General features: G+C 40.9%; 2 protein-coding genes across 2 annotated transcripts in view; both read right to left on the reverse strand.

Annotated features, from left to right (window-relative positions):
* LOC113426549 (major histocompatibility complex class I-related protein 1-like) overlaps positions 1-12,921 on the reverse strand; it is a 405,199-nt gene that overhangs the window by 271,370 nt on the left and 120,908 nt on the right. The window lies entirely within an intron of this gene.
* Positions 1,715-8,432, reverse strand: LOC148131956 (antigen peptide transporter 2-like). The gene is made up of 4 exons (XM_087952854.1): positions 8,373-8,432; positions 8,082-8,241; positions 5,471-5,607; positions 1,715-2,285 (listed from the first exon to the last, which is right to left on the reverse strand). The coding sequence occupies exons 1-4, from the start codon at positions 8,430-8,432 to the stop codon at positions 2,094-2,096; spliced, it is 549 nt and encodes a 182-aa protein (XP_087808980.1). The 3' UTR covers positions 1,715-2,093.

Below are 12,921 nucleotides of genomic sequence, written 5' to 3' on the forward strand. Positions count from 1 at the left end.
AATCAGAACTGGTTTTGCTTCTTCAATTCCGACATGGTGAATTCAATAAAAGTTTTACTTTTTGGGATTCAATGGCCCTGAGAGTTCCTTTTTTGGGGGGTTTGCTAGTCGGACCTTTGACAGACTGCTTTGTTTAATGACTGAGTTGCCCGTTCCAATTTGGGTTGTTAAATGAGATTAACTATACCTCCTTTCAGTGATATGTAATAATTCTTGCAGTCAATGTCCATGACTGAAATATCCAGGGTTTGATGTCTTGATCAATTCCAAATACCAGGGATGACTAAGGTGGCATAAGTTTCTTTAACATGGTCAAGAACAACAAAAACCTTACAGCATACTAAGAGCAGTGTATGTAATCATTTAGACGGGGAAAGATCCAGTCCATTTTATCAGATTCCTTAAAACCCTTTCACCTTGGCAGACTGGCAGAGGGGGTGGAAGAGCGGATGGTTTTGCGTATATATGTGCTCAGTGTTCTAATGGGGCTGCCCCAAAGAAGAGGGAGTCAAGCTATTCTCCAAAGCACCTAAAGCCAAGACAAGAAACAATGGGTGGAAACTAATGAAGGAGAGAAGAAACCTGGAACTGAGGAGAAAGTTTCTGACAGAACAATACACCAGTGGAACAGAAGTTGCCTTCAGAAGCTGTGGGTGCTCCATCATGAGAGGCTTTTAAAAAGAGAACTGGACAACTATTTGTCTGAAATAGTATAGGGTCTCCAGTTTGATCAGGGGAGTTGGATTAAAACAGGGGTCGCCAACCTTTTGGACATCAGGGACCACCAAACTCATAATTTTAATTCCCGCGGACCCGAGACCCTGGGAAAATCCCCCCAAAGGTCTGCAGGAAAAGCCCCCACCCTGTTTTCCTACCAATCGATCATTCTTTATTTGGGATCGCAGGATACCGTCTCCTGCTCCGTTCTCAGGGGAGAGAGAGAGAGACTTTTGGCTTCATGCAAGGAAAGCAGCAGAAGCAGCAAAAGTCTTTCTTTCTCTCCCCCAAACTCCACCAGAAATGAGCAGGAGGCCTTGCAAGGTTCCAAAGACTCATTTCTGGCAGAGTTTGGGGGAGAGAAAGAAAGACTTTTGCTGCTTCTCTTGCGTGCCGTCAAAAGCAGAAGAAGAAAGAAGCGGAAAGAAGCAGCCCGGAGGCCAGGTGAGGCGCGTGGGGTGAGTGGGGCAAGTTCTCCCCTCTGCCCTTTCCACCCCTCTCCTCAGTGGACTAGAAGACCTCCAAATTCCCTTCCAGCTCTGTTATTCTCTTAATTCTGAACAATTGCCCTCGGAGCTGTAGACTGTAATTGTTATGTGTGCAAAATGGAGGAACGGAAAGTTCCATTCAAGGGAAGCTCAAAACAAGAGGCTCATTTTGAAGTACAGCAAAGAACAGGAAACAGACACATATATTCTTTCAATCTTTTACTGTTGCATTTTAATAATAAAAATATAGAAATATACAATTAGATTTTTTCATTGCCTATTTCCGTTGAACTAAAAGCCATTACCCTGTTTTCCATAGAAATATCACTTTGAGTAGTACAAATTTGAACAGCGCAACCATTTTGTGGGAATTCTGTAACGCGCTAAACAAGACCTATCTGTGTGACTTCCATCCAAATACAGATTTGCAAGGACTAAAAGGGATCCCAGAGATACTTTATTTATCAAAACAAAGAGGAACTCTACTTTCTGCAACCAATATTAAAAAGTGTGACAAAAGAGGTTGTACAAAAAGGTCTCACATACTAAATTTAAACAAAGGAAAATCTGGGGTATTGTTGTCATTGCTAAACAAAACAGTTGCTTGAAACGGGATTGTGCACCTTTCACTATGGAGTTTCCAGGGCCCAAGTTGCTACTTAACACCACCTGAATTGTGCCCAGATGAGAAAGACGGCCTCCTCTTCTTCCAAATGGGTGCAATTCAGCAACCCTTGACTGGCCAAGAGCTGCTAGACAGGCCAGCTTCTGGGTCACTCTCTTTCCCTAAGAGAGTGCTGTTGTCTATTTCCCCCAACCAATCATGCATTTGGCATCTACAAAAGCAGTGGATCCTGTGGCCGAGCATCTCCGTTGCAACTCCGGAAGTCACTCCGCCTGGGACCTTTCCACCAGTCTATAGTAGGGGCCTTGCCGGCCCATCAGCTCCGTGTGAGTCCCTTCTTCCACAACCTCTCCTCCTTCCAGCACCACAATCTTGTCTGCGTTCTCCACCGTCTGCATTCGATGAGCAATCACCAACACTGTCTGGGATCCACTGGTCTGCACAGACCGCTGGATCTGGAAAAGGAAGCAATGATCCAGAGGAAATCCTGAGCTCCTTAGAAGCACTAGATCAGTGATGGCGAACCTTTTTTGTTGTGTGCTGAAAGTGCGTGCGTGTGCGATAGCACGCATACACCTGTCGGCACCCACAATGCAATGCACCCTGCCCCCCCCCCCGTGCATGTGTGCACAACATCCCACCCCGCCCTGCCCCCTTACCTGCACTGCGCATGTGCGCACCTCCCAGGTGATTTTCGGCCTGTTTGAGGCTGTTTTCGCCCTCCCGCAGGCTCGAGGGAAGGCTCTGCAGCCTTGGGAGGCCAAAAAACAGGCCTTCCGGAAATATTGGAAGTGCCCGTTTTCAGCCTCCGGAGCTCAGGGGAGGCCATTTTCACCCTCTTAGAGGCTCGAAAGAAGCCTCTGCAGCGTTGGGAGGCTGAAAAACAGGCCCGTTTTGGCACTTCCGGTATTTCCGGAAGGCCCGTTTTTCAGCCTCCCGAGGCTCCTGAGGCTTCCCTCGAGCCTCTGGGAGGGCGAAAATGGCCTCAAACGGGCCAAAAATCAGTTGGGAGGTGCGCGCATGTGCAGTGCAGGTAAGTTTGGATGGGGCTCACGTGCCCGCACAAATGACTCTGTGTGCCATCTGTGGCACGTGTGCCATAAGGTTCGCCATCACGGCACTAAATAGAAGCTCCCTCACATTTCCACTGAAAAGCGCTTCTCCAGCACTGCAATAGAGTTTGGCCCCAAACCTTTTGAAGTCTGGAAAACAATAAAAACCACCCAAATGAAGGCAAATATGCATGGCCTAGGAGAATGTTCCAAGATCTATTCTGTGTTGGTTACCGGAACCAGAGATTTAGCAAACTTGGAAGAAATTACGATACTTCCAGTCAAATAAACCCAGTTTTCCTATGCTGTCACCTCAGATTAAAAATTCAGATTAAGTCCTCAAACTCCACTCTCTTAATCTTCCCTCTCTGTTGTGTTTCTCTTTTCTGTTGCTTTCTGACATTATATCAATTTTTCATCTTATTTTTCCCTTTCTTGGTTGCTTTTTTAGGTTCTGAATTCTCCATTTTATTTCCCTCCTTTCTCTCTTCTTCCTCAACTAAGATTATCTGTTCATTAAAGATGGCTTCTTCTTCTCCATCCCACCTTCCTTGTTGTTGTATTTCTTGGTAGGTAGAAATCGCCATTTCTAAAAAATGAAAAATAGATCCAGAAGAGCCCTTGCCTTCTTGTTCCTCTTCTTTTAGCTTTTGAAATTCCATTTGTAATTCTTCAACTGATAATGCCATTTTTTTCCCTTAAAAACAACCCAAATGTTTTTAGTCTTTCAAGAAATAGTTCCCAAAAATCCCAAAGTCACAAAGCAATCCAAATCAGAACAAATTGTTTCATTTAGCACTTTCTTCTTTTTATATTTTTTCTTCTTGGGGTAGAATTCAGTTACACAGTTCCAAAGTAAATTTTTAGAAGTCTAATTGCCACTTATTTCTGATCTTATAAACTCCAAGCAGTCTCCTTCAATACAATCTTTAAAAAAAAGTTCTTTTTTCCAATTTCCAATTTCCATCAGCTATATCCATGGGGAGGGAGAGTGAGAAAAAATAACTTTCCCTTTTAAATCTTCTTCCGCCGCTTTCACACTCCTTGGGAAACAATGTGTCCTTCAAACAATTAAATTTCCAGGGTATTTCAAGGTTCCTTGCTGTCCCGGTTCAGCCAAAAAACTTTCACTTTCTCCAACTTCCTCCTGCACAATCTTACCCGGCTGCAGGCTTCTTTGTGGCGGCCATTACTGACCGCCGCTCCACCGCCTAGGGAAAAAGGAGTTGTGCTGGCTGAGGGGGTTTGCGATACCCCCAAGCCCCTGTCCGGATCTCCTCTCTCTTCGGCTGCCTCTACGGGGCAACCATATCCTCCAGATCAAAATGGATCGGAGGCACTTCGGCGGCGAACGCAGCAGGTACCGCGCACGATCGCGGATTCATGCCGTCGCCGAAGCCTTGCAAACCGGAAATCCTAGCGGGGTAAAAAGGCTAGAATTGATAAGAAAGGAAGGGAAAAAGGAAAGAGAAGTCATAAAGGTTCAAAACAAGATGTTAAAAGACAGGTTTTTTTCAGAGATAAAGGGTAAACTATAACTTTAAAAAATGATTCTGCAAAAGTACATAAGATTGTATTGTAGATATTAGTATTTGAAATTGAGTTAGAAAACTGAAATATTATATGAGTTCATAAAGTATTAAAGGGAATGTATAAAAATGTTTACGACTTAACAATAGAGTTTAACTTTCTATGGAATATTGTCTTTACTATTTTATAAACTTGATTCTCTTTTTTTCTTTTTGTTTTATTATTCTAAAATGTGATACTTAGAATGTACTAAGCAGAATCAGTATGGAAAGTATGTATTATTTTAAGTGTTAAATTTAGGGGAAAGATAAAAAGTTGTCATACTTCAACCAGTCATTACAGGAGAAATATTGTATTAGAAAGAAAAGAAAAATAGATAATTGAAAGAGAACGGACAAAAGATGCAAGTATAATTATTTAAACTGAGATGAAATAAATAAAATAGAATTAAGAGAGTGAATGAAGAGAGAAAATATATAGAAAATATAGAATGTTAAATAAGATATGAAATAGTATATTAGTGAGCATGAATTTGATTTATGTCTGTACAAAAAGATGTTACCCGGGGTAAGCCGCTTTCCAAAAAGAAGTTTTATGTATTTATGTTTTGTGTTTTGTTTGTTTACCAAAACGTTAGAAGAATGTTGGAAGAGAACAATGAAATTTTAAATAAGACAGATGGATATAATGAATATATACAATTTAAGGCAAAAGAAATATAATTGAATAGAAGGAAAGGGAGAAATAAAGAGAAGTTGGGAAAAGATATGAAGTTGAACAGATAAGATGAATATACATATTAAACTGTGCTGGTATGGAAATGTGATAATTTGGAATGATCCTGTCTTTAAATAAGATGTTCTATTTGTTGTTGTTTTTTGTTTTTGTTTTTAGAAAAGATGTCCTATGTTATTATTCTATGTTTTGTTTGTTTGTGTATTGTTTTTTAAAATTAATAAAACTTGTTTAAAAAAAAATTCAGATTAAGCCCTTCAGCGGCCCTGAACTACTCCAGCCAAGATCCAATCCCAGCCCCCTCGTGGATTCTCCACACTCACTGCAGCGTCACTCTCGGGGTCCAAGGCACTTGTGGCTTCATCCAGCACCAAGACCTTCGGGTCACGGATCAGGGCCCGGGCGATGGCCAGCCATTGCTTCTGCCCGATGGAGAGCTGGCCCCCCTTCTCCCCCACCTCTGCAAAAGAAGGCAAGCAAGGAAAATCAAGAGCGAAGTCAAGGCTGACCAAATCTTGTTGCCCTAAAGGGGTGGCAAAGCCACTCAGCTGAAAAACAAGGCAAAACTAGAAGCCCAACTTCTAGTGGGAGGGAGATACCGTAATAATGGTGCATAAGTGCACCATCGTGCCTACCGTCTCTGTCCTATTGTCCCCATTTATTCGTACCTATTTCCTGTATTCTTACTCATGCTTATACTTATATCTATTATCTTGTAAGCGATTGACAAATGAAATAAATAAATAAATAAAATTTGGACAGTGCAAAAGGTCCAGAGGAGGGGAAGACCTCCCTGCACTTTTTAACAATTATAGAAGAGATTTTAGGATTTGTGATTTTTGAAATGGCACAACGGTGCAATCAGCTCTTTGAATTCTCTTTTCTGCATTAGTGTTTGAATGATATTGTTACAATTAGGATGATCGTGTAACCCGGAGCATTACCGATAGTCCTCAAGTTACAAGTGCAACTGTGACAGGAGTTTTCATTGCTAAGCGATTGTTCTGACCCAAGCCTCGTTCAAATCAAAGAAACACAAAACAGATAAAAGCAAAACCTTTTTAATGCCTCTCTGTGAATTCCGTTCATTCAGAGTAAAGTGCTATTAAAATTAATTGTCCCAGATAAGAACAAGCCCTGTCAAGGTATTGCAAGGCTGCCAAGAACACAAGATTAAATTGCAAGGAAATATTCAAAGCCAAAAGTCTCAGAACACAAACCAGGATAGACTGAACTTCCACGAGACTTGAAGTGCAAGAACTTCTTTGCTTCCTGCAAAGAACCCCACCCCTTAAGGCTGGCTTTTATCCCTTAAGGGAGAGGCCGTCACCTTGCAGCCTTACTCCCGAGTCACTTGTGCTGCTGCAGCTGCTCTTTCTTTGGAGCAGCCCTGTGGCCATGCGCACTGGGCACAGGCTCCTCGGGGTCCTCTGCATCACTGCTGCCAGACTCCACAGGCTCCGCAGGCAGCATCCCACTCTCTGATAGTCCTGGCTCCATCCCTGCATCACACGCAGGCCCCTCATCCGAGCCCTCACTCTCAGAGACCTCAGCCGTCCACACCAGCTGCCGGCGAACCACAACAGCGAGGTGGTTTTAAGGTTGATACTATGTGACCGCGTTGCTTAGTCTCCAGCTCTGTTCTCGGGAGCGGGGGGGGGGGAGAGACAGACAGACAGACAGACAGAAGTATTTCTTTCGCTCCCCCAAACTCTGCCAGAAATGAGTCTTTTTGAGACTTGTCGCACCGGCGCAGCCTCTTGGAGCAGAATGCCTTGCCAGGTCCCAAAGACTCATTTCTGGTGGAGTTTGTTGGGGGGGGGAGAAAGACTTTTGCTGCTTTCCTTGCATGCAGCCAAAAGCAGAAGAAAGAAGCAGCCCAGTGACCAGACCAGGTGTGTGGGGCAAGTTCCCTCCGCCCTTTCCCCCCTCCCCTCACTACCTCGTGTTGTTCACAATGATAGCGACACAAGCCTTGTGTTCCCGCGGGCCATGTGGGCGGTGCAGCCTTGTGTTCCAGCGCAGCCTAGATTAATTGCTTTGGGGGGTGGTTTAGGAGTGACATTTCTCTGCGGACCACCCAAATTTTCTCATGGAGCACCAGTTGGCGACCCCTGGGCTACAGGTATTTGCAAATCCCAGGAGGTGGCACGCACAGCCATTTGTGCCGGCACGCGAGCTGCAGGCAAATTCACCTCACTGTGCATGCGCACACCTCACAGCTGATTTTCGGCTGGTTTGAGGCCTTTTTCAGCCTCCCAGAGGCTTTAGGAAGGCTTCTGCAGGCATTTCAGACCGAAAACTAGCCCTGTTTTATCACTTCCTGTTTTTCCGAAAATACCGGAAGTTATGAAACCGGCCTAGTTTTCGGCCTGAAAAACCTGCAGAAGCCTTCCTAAAGCCTCTGGGAGGCCGAAAAAGGCCACAAAATGGCCGAAAATCAGCTGTGAGTTGCAGTGCAGATAAGGGGGTGGCGGGGTGGGGGGATTGCGTGCGCATGCGTAGAGGGTATGAGGGGGCACACATTGCCTTCTGGGTGCTGGCACGCGAGTGCGCACACACAATTTTTGGCACAGGAGCCCAAAAAGGTTAGCCACCACTGCTCTATAACAATGGAGTCTAAGGTTTTCTTTCTTGGATTTTGAATGCTCGGGGGAAGCGAGGGCATCTGGGTGGTGGTGGGTGGGGCAAGGAAACTGCTTAATAAATTATTTGAATCCCACCACTGGTTGCAACCTCCATTTGTTTGGTGCCACTGTAATTTGGAACGATAGCCAAAGGAATGGTCCTAACCCAAGGACTACTGTATAGATTGCAACAAAACAAGCAGGATTTCACTTCAGAAGAGCCAAGAAACGGGACTGGTGGGTTTACTGGGAGGAAAGTGGGGGTTTCATGGGGTGAATCAAGGGGGGATGGATGGATTTTGCCCACCTGCATCAAAGCCTCCTTCCAGCTCACAGATGAATCCCAAGGCATCAGCTTCTTCCGCTGCTCTGCTTACGTCTTCCTCGCTGCAGCCTTGTAGGCCGTAGGTGATGTTCTCCCTGATGGACCCAGAGAATAGGATGGGCTCCTGGCCCACTAGGGCCACCTGTAATTGGACAAGGAGGCCTATCAGAAATGCCACTGATCCTCCTCATCAAGCACTTTCCAAAGTGGGGCTGGTTGATGCTCAAGGTGCAGAATATAGAATACAGAACAACAGAGTTGGAAGGGACCAACCAAGGCAAAACCTGGAAGGAGCAGGAACTGGGAGGCCTCCTTTGGGGAGGAGGCAGTCATTTTGTTCCTGTGTCCAGATGTTTCTCTAGCATCACCAGCTGATCTTCTGTAAAATGGCCATTTGGTCTTGGCTTGGTGGTGGCAGCAACAGAGGCTCCCTTTCCCTCAAATCCACCTTTGCCTCAGGTTGTGGACCAAGTGGCTGATATTTGAGCCTCACCCAGTGGCATGTTGGGAGAGAGGAGTTCAGTGACTGCCCAGAGCCGTCCTGGTCCCCTTGCAGGAGGGCAGCTTCTTCTGCTTCTCAGAGATCCTCTCTGGGCTCTTCAGGTGCCCAAAATGGCCCAAGAGTTGGGAGACCCTTGATTGTTGGGAGAGATGTCCCTTATATTACAGGGGTTATTTCTGGGCAAGGAGGAGTGAAAAGCTTTGGGACTTTCACCCCAATTCCTTTTGGGCTTCCCAGATGCTTTCAAGAGCTGGCCATCTTTGAGAGCCTAAAAAGTGGACTTCAGGTGTGCCCAACCCACGACTGATAGATCACATTCAGCCATGGACAGCTAGTAATGTGGCCCTGCAAATCTTTTGATATTATAATAAAATATATATTTAAAAGGAAGTTTGTTATTTATATATATTAACAATATTATATATTTCAAATGGGACCCCAGACAATTCCTTTCCATCAATGCTGCCCAGTGAAGCCAAAAGATTTAAATAGTTTTGTATTCATCATGAGCGTCTTCTATTGATTCGAAAGTTTTAGAAATGTGTTTATTTATTAGACCCCTCTGACTGGCCAGCTCACACAAGTGGTCTGGGCCCACACAATAAAAATACCAATAGAAGGACAGGAGACAATAAATACAATACACAAAAGAAAAAATAAGCACCAAGTCAGCCAGAAATTCATGTGAAGTTAGTGTGAAGTCAGCCTGAAGTTAGTGCCTGAGCACAAAGCCAAATTTTGATGGCCTTCCACGAGGCTGAGAAGAGGGGGAACTGCTGGTGGGGGTTCCTTCCGAGGCCTCAATAGATGGCCTTATTTCTTTCTTTTTTTTTTTTTAAAGTTTTATTGATTTTAACAACAAACCAAAAAACACATAAAACATAAAACATAACATAAAAACATCATCATCCTTCATAAATTTACAGACAGTGTATCGGTTGGTTTACCACTCCTTTTTGTGCATTCATTTCATAGTCATTATAATAATTATATTACATAATAACTCATATTATCAATCAACAATTATATATCCTAATATCATTATTAAACAATCATTTGACTATAATTTAACTAATTCATACTTAAGCGAGATAACTATAGTTTAGTTAATTTTTTCCCCAACAAATCATAAAATCATACCAAATCTATCTTAATAAATATTATAAAAGTATTATCAACCCCCCCCAAAAATGTATATTCATTATTTCCTAAATCTCTAAATATTTTATTATTATATTGTATTATCCAACCATTGATAAAAAAGATCCCAAACTTCATAAAATTGTTTATCTTCTTGTTCTCTAATTTCAAATGTCAATCTACTCATTTCTGCACATTCCAATATTTTCTTAATAACTTCTTCTTCTGAAGGTATTTTCTCATTCTTCCAATTTTTAGCAAATACAATCCTAGCCGCTGTTAATACATTTACAATCAAATACTTTAAGTTTTTATTATATGTATCAGGTAAGATTCCCAATAAAAAATCTCTGGTTTCAAATCTATATGTTTCTTTGTCATTTTTTCCAACCATATGCGAATTCTAGTCCAATATTTTCTAGCATCCTCACAAGTCCACCACATATGGTAGTATGAGCCAGGTATCTGTTGACATTTCCAGCACTTTTCAGATTTATTCTTGAACATTCTTGCTATTCTTGTCGGGGGAAAATGCCACCTGTAAAACATCTTATACAAATTTTCTTTATATGCTGTTGACATTGTCATTTTATAATTTTGAGACCACAATTTTTGCCATTTCTCTAAATCAATCCCATATCCAAAATTCTTCCCCCAAGCAATCATTGTTTCTTTAACCTGCTCTTCCTCTAATTTAATTTCCAACAAATAATTATATAATTTTTTAATCACTTTTTCATCAGTACCTGTCAAAATCCTATCTAAATCAGTCAATTTATCATAGAATCCTTCCATTTTAGAATCTTTAAGATACCTTGAATGTATTTGCGCATATGAAAACCAATTCATCTTTATGCCTTGTTCTTCTAAATTTTGCATCGTTTTAAGTTCACCCTTTTCATCTAATAATTCCCCATATCTAACTGTTTGTTCCTTCTTATAGGTTATAGGATAAGAAAAAGCTTCAATAGTTGATAACCAAACTGGGATTTTCAAATAACATATTTTTTTTTTTTTTTTTTCTTTAAAAAGAAAGCCAAGTAGCTTTTAAAATAGCATTGTTTAATGTCCATCTAGATCTTCTTTTTTTGTCCTTTCCATTTAACTGTCATTGGATTATGGTCTGCCCACGTACTTATTTCAATATTTGTTTCTTGAATATTAGATAATAATTCTGTTGATGTCCAAATCATATCTATTCTGGACCATGATAAATGTCTATTGGAATAAAAAGTGTATTGTTGAATTTTAGCATTTCTTTCTCTCCATATATCTTTTAAGTTTAATTCATCTGTCATTTTAAAAAAGGATTTAGGGAGAGTCTTCCTATTTTGTCGTGTTGCTTTTGCTGTATAGTCCAGTTTATTGTCTACAATTCCATTGAAATCTCCCATCATAAGTATATTAACATAGTCCAGTCCAATTATTTTCATGTGTAAGTTTTTATAGAATTCTTCTTGTTTATCATTCGGGCATAAATTGCAACCAAGAGCGTTTTTTATTATTATCCACTATTTCAACCATTAATACTCTTCCGTCTTCATCGGTATAAATCAGTTTTGCTGGAATGGTTTCTCTAATATACAAAACCACTCCTCTTTTCTTACAGTGAGTCAGAGAAGTAAATATTTTCCCTAATTTTAATCGTGCCAATAGTTGTTCATGTTGTTTTTAATGTGAACTTCTTGCAGACAAATTATATCAAATTTTAGCTTCTCTAATTTGCAAAAAGTTTTCCTTCTTTTGGTAGCTGAATTCAGTCCATTTATATTCATGGAAATCAATATTTTTTCCTCCATGGTTATACTTTATACTTAGGTCTAACAGCTCTCGTGGATCTTACTTCACGTTGTTCTTTGGTCTCCACTTGTCCACCTATTGCGCCTTCTTCTTTTCCCGTTCCCATTTGGTCCTCTTCAAGTTCAGTTAAGATGTTCTCTTTTTCTATCTCCATTTCTCTTCTTTCGAAAAATTCCTTGTAGAATGCTTCTGCTTTCTCAATTGAATCAATTCTATATCTCTGTTCTTGCCATGTAAACATTAATCCTTCTGGAATCAGCCATCTATAATTCACCTCTTTTTCAATAGTATTTTGGTCAAAAATCGATATTCTCTTCTAATCTCTCTCACTTTTCTGGGTACTTGTTTTAAAACCGCAATCTCTTTGTCTTTGTATTTCAACCCCGTCTCTCTTGCCACTTGTAATATTTGAGTTTTAATAGTTTTTTTGGTGAATCTGACATGGACCTTTCTTGGTAGTTGGTTCCTCATCGCATATCTTGTGAAGACTCGATATATCTCATCTACCCCATCCATCATCTTTTCCTCTGTTATTTCCAAGGCTCCAGCCAAGATTTCAATCATTACAGCAGTCAAATTCTGTCCTTTTTCTTCCTCAATATTTTGAAATCTAAGGTAAAATTCTGACCTGTCCATCTCCCACTTCAACATCCCACTTTTTTTCTTGTTCAACCATTGTTAATCTGCTATCAATATTTCCAATTATGTCATCTCTTTGCTTATCTTTCTCTTCTATTTTTTGGATTCTCTCATCATGTTTCACCATCATCTGTTGAACATTTTCAAATTTTTCATCAATCTTCCCAATTCTTTAGTCAATACTCTCCATTCTTTGTTCCATAGTTTGTTCAATACTCTCCATTCTTTGTTCCATACTCATTTTTAGGTCTTGTATTCCTTGCATAACCGTCATTAAATCCACTTGTGCTTTATCTTGCTTTGCCATTATTGAAAGTCGTCCTCCAGTTGATGGGGAGACAGGAGCAGAAGTTGAACTGCCCAAAGGTAAAATTTTCTTACTCATTCCGTGGCTCAAAGTCTTCCGGCTCCTTTAATCCAGTTAATAAAGTAGCCAATTGTAATCCAATTAGGAAAAAAGAAAACACCAAGTAGGAAAAAAAAACAAAACCAATAAAAAGTAAAAAAGTAAAAAGCCCAAAATTAGAAAAGAGAAATTCTTCAGGTTCTTCAAGACCTTAATCCAGCTGTGAAATACTCAGTTATAATTCAAAAGTAAAAATTAAAAATAAAGAGAAAAAAAGACAAAATAAAGCCCAACATTATTAAAAGGTAATAAGCAAAAAAAAAAAAAAAAGGAGTTCTTCAGGTTCTTCTCACCTTAATCCAATTAAAAGACCTCAAAAAATGGAAAATAGCCGT

Source organism: Notechis scutatus, chromosome 2, assembly GCF_049901735.1.
Source record: "Notechis scutatus isolate UNSWTSFEM ecotype Mainland chromosome 2, rNotScu1.2, whole genome shotgun sequence".
NCBI lineage: Eukaryota > Metazoa > Chordata > Lepidosauria > Squamata > Elapidae > Notechis > Notechis scutatus.

Excerpts from the sequence above, each read along its gene's own strand:
- LOC148131956 (XM_087952854.1), bottom strand. The coding sequence starts at position 8,432 with ATGACTGCCTCCTCCCCAAAGGAGGCCTCCCAGTTCCTGCTCCTTCCA. Across the intron at positions 8,242-8,372 it reads TCCTTCCAGGTTTTGCCTTG|GTGGCCCTAGTGGGCCAGGA; the intron begins GTTGGTCCCTTC and ends GTCCAATTACAG. Across the intron at positions 2,286-5,470 it reads ACCCCGAGAGTGACGCTGCA|ATCCAGCGGTCTGTGCAGAC; the intron begins GTGAGTGTGGAG and ends TTCCTTTTCCAG.